Source organism: Peromyscus leucopus, chromosome 3 (assembly GCF_004664715.2).
Source record: "Peromyscus leucopus breed LL Stock chromosome 3, UCI_PerLeu_2.1, whole genome shotgun sequence".
NCBI classification, from domain to species: Eukaryota; Metazoa; Chordata; class Mammalia; order Rodentia; family Cricetidae; genus Peromyscus; species Peromyscus leucopus.
In genome coordinates, this window is record NC_051065.1 from 50,186,586 (window position 1) to 50,192,585 (window position 6,000).

The following is a 6,000-nucleotide window of genomic DNA, read 5'->3' on the forward strand; positions in this document are numbered from 1 at the left end:
CAGGAGTACAAAGCCTTTGGAATGAACTGAGACCGAGCAGAGGACCTTCTTCAAAACCTTGAAAAAGGCCCTGGTGTCTGCCCTGGCCCTTCCAGACATTATTAAGCCATTTCACTTGTATGCAGATGGAGCTGGAGGCATTCCCAAAAGGGTCCTCATGCAAACTCCGGGACCGTGGAAAAAGATTGGTGGCCTATTTGTCCAAGAGACTTGACCCAGTTGCAGGCGGATGGCCAACGTGTCTAAGGGCTATAGTTGCCACCACCCTGCTGATAAAAGCAGTTGACAAATTAACTTTAGGGCAAGATTTGTTCTTGAGAGCCCATATTCTATTGAGGCCCTCTTGAGGGGGGCACCCAAGAGATGATGTCTAATGTCTGGGGTGGGGTAAGGTGACCCAGATACCAAGCCCTGCTTCTGGATCAACCCTGCATTTTAGTTCCACAACATGTCAGCCCTCACCCTTGTCAGTCTCTTGTGGGATGATGACCTCACAGAACCTCTGCAAGACTGTCTTGAGGTGATGGACTGTGATGGACTTAATCCAGTCTATCAGGCCTGATCTGACTAATGTCCCATTGGTGACACCAGATCGGAGGAGCAGTTTCGTTCAAGATGGTATCAGGTATGCAGGAATAGCAGTAGTGACCTAAGATAAGACTATCTAGGCACAATCTTTAATCAGAAGAACCTCAGCTCAACAAGCGGAGCTTTTAGCTTTGACCCAAGATTCTGCTGGCGGAAAGACTATGCTGTCCCCATATACACTGATAGGCAATATTCTTTCACCATGGCCCAGATCCATAGGGCTCTATACAGGGAAAAGAGAACCTTTAACCTCAGCAGAAAAAGTAATCAGAAACAGAGAAGAAATCTTAGCCCTATTAGAAGCTCTCTGGTTATGCAAGAGTGTAGCCACTGTCCATGGCAAAGGATACCACAAAGGGGATTCCCCAGAAACCAGAGATAATAGAGCGGCTGACTTGGCTGCCCAGGAAGTAGTCCTAGAACTAGTGGGGCCTCACCAAGTCTTAGAAGCTCTGCCGGAGCCCAGCTTACCAGACCACTCATAATGCATGCCAGGGGAGACTGACTGCAAAAACAAGAACTAGCCATACAGGATAAAGAATGGTGGTAGTAGATGCTGCTGGATGGCAGATCCATCCTTCTCATGAGTCTAGGAAGATGATGGGTTATGACCTCCAAGCTACCCACCTAAGAGCCACGAAAGCTGTGGAGCTCCAGATCCAGGTATTATGTTCCAAATTTGAAAGCCTAACTATAAAAACACCACACCTTTAGATGTGTCATCTGTACTCAGGTAAACCTCAAAGGGAGAAGATCCCACAAAGAATCCAGGCTTGAGGAAATGGGCCTGGGGAACATTTGGAGTTGGACTTTATTGAAATCAGGCTGCCAATGGCAAGTTACCCTGCCCAGGACAACGTACCTGCATATTGTCCTCAAATTATAATCTTGCTTCTTCACCTTACAATAAGGCTTCCTCAAATGCCCAACAAACCAAATTAGCCTAAAAGACTGCGTATTCATTCATGCCCCTGAACCTACCTACCTGGCTTGCTACCTAGCTCGTACTAATGGTTATCCTTTACGTACATGCCTACAATGGAGAAGAGGGGAAAGCTCCTGGCCTTGTCTCAAACAGGCCCCAATTCTAGCCCCGATCTCTAGTAGGGACAGGAATAGCCAGTGCAGCTGCCATAGGCACCCCAGCCTTGATTGTTGGGAATCAAAACTTTAGGGAACTCAGTTCCCAGATACACTCAGACCTAGGCCATTTGGGGAGTTCTACTTCTAGGCTGGAAAGCCACGTTGACTCCCTTACAGAGGTAGTCTTATACAATTGAAGGAGGCTAGATCTACTTTTTTTTTTTTTTAATGAAACAGATAAGACTTGGCATGGCCTTAAGAGAAACTTGCTATTTCTGTGCCAACCAATCAGTAATTAGGAAAACCTTGCCATGGTCAGGGAAAACATTAAAGAAAAGGAAGAAAGGAGACATAGATCAGAGAGTTGGTATCAGGCCGTTTATCTGGTCCCCATGGCCGATCACCCTACTGTCAGCATTAGCCTGATTCTTAATCCTGATCCAGCTAACTATGGGGCCCTGCATCCTCAACTTCATGGCCAATATATCAGAGAATAAACTTAGTTAAGCTACTGGTCCTTAGGACCAATCATGTCCCCCAGAACAGGACAAGTCAATGTTTCGTCTCATGCCCATAGAACCAGTTAGAGAATATGACAGGGCAAGATAGTGCAGAGGTTTCTCTAGCTTGTATTTTTGCTGAGGCCACTTTAGGTTTGACTGGAGAATCTTGTGGAAAATTACCAAACTCTATTCTAAGAACATGAGGACAAAATGCTCAGCTAATTTATATTGACTTCTGTTAAACTTCCTGCTTGTGCAAACCTCCTCCTCCAGCTAACTGCTTATCTTAGCTTCTGTTAAACTGCTTGTTTGTACAACCACTCCTCCTTGCAACCACCAGCCAAGGTGGTTTTTTTGCTTTAAAAGCTCTTGCTCTCGGGCGGTGGTGGTGCACGCCTTTAATCCCAGCACTGGGGAGGCAGAGGCAGGCAGATCTCTGTGAGTTAGAAGCCAGCCTGGTCTACAAAGCAAGTTCCAGGAAAGGCGCAAAGGTACACAGAGAAACCCTGCCTCGAAAAAAACAAAAAACAAAACAAACAAACAAACAAAGCTCCTTGCTCATAATCAGACTACAACCTAGCTCAGAGAAGCTAGGAAACAAGGAGGACCCTAAGAGGGATGTACGGATCACCTTGGGAAGGGGAAACAGAGGAGATCCCAATGAGTAAACTGGGGATGGGGGGTGGGCAATACAGGGGAGGGGATGGGGAATAAGAACATGAGGGAATGGGATAGTTGAGCTGGGGGGAGGGACAGAGTAGGAGAGCAATTAAAGAGATATCTTGATAGAGGGAGACATTATGTGGTAAGAAAGAAACCTGGTGCTAGGGAAATTCTTAGGAATTCACAAGGACGACTCCAAATTAGACTACTAGCAACAATGGTGAGGGTGCCTAAACGGGCCTACCCTGGTAATCAGATTGGTGAATACCCTAACTGTCATTATAGAGCCTTCATCCAGTAACTGATAGAAGCAGATGCAGAGATCCACAACCATGCACCAGGCTGAGCTCCGGGAGTCCAGTCAAATTGAGAGAAGAGGGATTATATGGGGGGGGGTGTCAAGATCATGATGGGGAAATCTACAGAGACAACTGAGCTAAGCTCAAAGGAACTCAGATACACTTTAATGCAATAGCTGTGGAACCTGCATAGACGGACTAGACACTCGGCACAAGAGACAGTTGTATAGCTGAGTCTGAGGGGCCCCTGAAACACAGTGTGATCAGGATCTATCCCCCGTGTATGAGCTGGTTTTCTGGATCTCGTTACCTATAGTCGGACACCTTGCTCACTCCTGATAAAGTGGGAAGGGGCCTGGTCCTGCCTCAACTGAAGGCTTAGTGTCCCCCCCACATGGGAGAACTTACCTTGCTGGAGGAGGGGAGGAGGGTTGAGGGAGTGGAAGGCAGGGGGATGGGGTTGAGGGTGGGGTGTAGTGGGAGGAGGGATGGATGAGAGGGGGATCTGTGGTCGGTACGTAAAATGAATAAAAAAAATTAATTAAAAAAAAAAAAAGCTCTGCCAGGCGGTGGTGGCGCACGCCTGTAATCCCAGCACTCAGGAGGCAGAGGCAGGTGGATCTTTGTGAGTTCAAGGCCAGCCTGGTCTACAGAGCTAGTCCAGGACAGGCTCCAAAGCTACAGAGAAACCCTGTCTCGAAACCCCCCCCCAAAAAAAATCTCCTTGCCCTAAAATATATATAGCAGTGGTTTTCAACCTTCCTAATGCTATGACCCTTTAATATACAGTTCATTATGTTGTGGTGACTGGCCCCCTAACCATAAAATTATTTTTGTTGCTTCATAACTGTAAGTTTGCTACAGTTATGAATTGTAATGTAAATATCTGATATGCGACCCCAGTGAAAGGGTAGTTAGACCCAGGGGTCATGTCCCACAGGTTGAGAACTGCCATGTTGCATTTGTACCCTGAATACCTAGGTGTAGTCCCAGCCAACTGGAATAAAAACTTTGAATTGGCTATACATTACTTCTGAGTGGTATCCAATCGACTCCCCATAACAATAGAGACCCATGGAAAATAGTTTCCTATGACTAAAGACAACATAGAGCTAAGTGAATCTAAGACAACAATCCAAGCCCTCAATCGCATCCCAACCTAGTGTAATTAGTTAACATATTAACTCAAAACAGTTACTTCCCTTAAAACATGCTAAAAGTGACTGGCCACCAGGTGTGATGGCTCATGCCGGTGTGATCCTCACTCTGGAGAGGCTGAGGCGGGAAGATTGCTAGTTGTGAACAAGTCTGGGTCACTACATAAGCCAAACAAAACACATACACCAACAAACCAAAAACCACAAAGAGAAACAGATTTCTCTTCCGCAGTTATTTCGTATTTTTAAAAGACGTCAATTTGCCCAAATAATTGCAGCGTTAAAAACTTCAAGCGGTCTCCCAGAAATGACTGTTACTTTAAATGCTTTAAACCTGTTAACATAAGCAATGGGAACTACCTGTCAAAAACTAATTACCCAATAACACCACAAAAGAGAAAGTAACTTCCAACTACTGCGTACAAAACACTTTGGAAGTCTATTTACTTTCTGCCCTTTATCGTGCCGCTCAAAATAAAATCTCCGAAAGCAGCAGACAGCAAAACTCCTTCTCCCGGTTCCTTTGTCCCCAACGGAGAGGCTAGGGAGAGGGAACTCATTAAGGTAAAGAGCTCCGAACGCACAAGATTCGAAACAGACGGCAACCAATCTGCAATCAATCATCAAAGAAACTCCCCATCACTTCATCTCCATCCCTCCCTCCCCCGCTCCGGCTCGCCTAACCCGGGTGTACACGAGCCGATCCGGATCGTATGCACCCGGACAAAGCTGCGCGGAGGCAGCGGGGAGCTTGCAAACTCGCCGCGGCCGTCAGAGCTCCTCAAAAGTGAGGGACTCGCCGAGTCGCTTGGCCAGCCGGGGCCCTCTTCACCCCTCCCCAGTCGCGTGATAGCGGGTCGCGCCCGCCGCCTCGCGGGCCCCTCTCACCTTGGGTAGCGAATGGCGAAGGACCACCGGCCGGGGAGCCTGGGGCGGGGGCGGGGGCGGGCGCGGGTGGAGGGGTCTCTGCCGAGCCCGGCGCGGGCGCCGACAGCATGAGGTAGCGCTGGGGCGCGGGCAGGCAGCGCTGGCAGAACGAGTGCAGGCAGGGCAGCAGCTTGGGTGCCCGGCTCTGGATGTTCTGGTGGCACACGGCGCAAGTGTCCAACAGGTTGAGCCGGGCTGCCTCGCCGCCGCTCTCCGAGTCCGGGCCCTGCCGGCTCTCGGCCTCGTTCTCTCCGCTCGGCGCCGCCGCTGCGGGGCCCCCGGCCGGAGCCGCCGCCGCAGCCGCCTTCTCCACAGCCACCTCCATTGTCCTGCGGCCGCCGCCGGGGAAGCGGGAGCGCGCTCCCCGCCCGCCGCCCCCGACGACCTCCGCCGCCTCTCGCTTCTCCTCGGAGGCCGCGCGGACTCGCGGAGGGAGCGCCGGGAGGAAGCCGCCTCCCGAGTGGCGCGGCCGGAAGACGCGGAGCTGTCAACGGGGACCGGTTCCCGCACCGCGACGCCGCCGCGCGGGCCACTAGGCAAACCGCCGCCGAGGCGCTCGAACCCGCCCAGCGCGCCCTCCCGCGCCTAAGCAGCCTTTCTCTCGGGCCCCTTGGACCACCGCGGGCCCCGCCCCCACCTCCCTCTCCCAGCAACCGCGGCGACAGCAAGCGGCGCGCCAGCCAATGGCCGCCGCGCCTGCCCAGGGGGCGGGGCCTGCGGGAGCCCGCGAGGCTCGGACGGCCCCCGCGGGAGGCTGGGAGTGGGCGGAGCCAGCCCCCG

General features: G+C 51.2%; 1 protein-coding gene across 2 annotated transcripts in view; it reads right to left on the reverse strand.

Annotated features, from left to right (window-relative positions):
* Nucleotides 1–5,782, reverse strand: part of Trim24 (tripartite motif containing 24) — a 99,562-nt gene extending 93,780 nt beyond the window's left edge. For both annotated transcript variants that reach the window (XM_028889348.2, XM_028889347.2), the window contains exon 1: nt 5,182–5,782. In XM_028889348.2, coding sequence (XP_028745181.1) covers nt 5,182–5,545 — 364 coding nt within the window. In that variant the 5' untranslated portion in view covers nt 5,546–5,782. The remainder of the gene's footprint in view (nt 1–5,181) is intronic.
* Nucleotides 5,783–6,000: the final 218 nt, after the last annotated feature.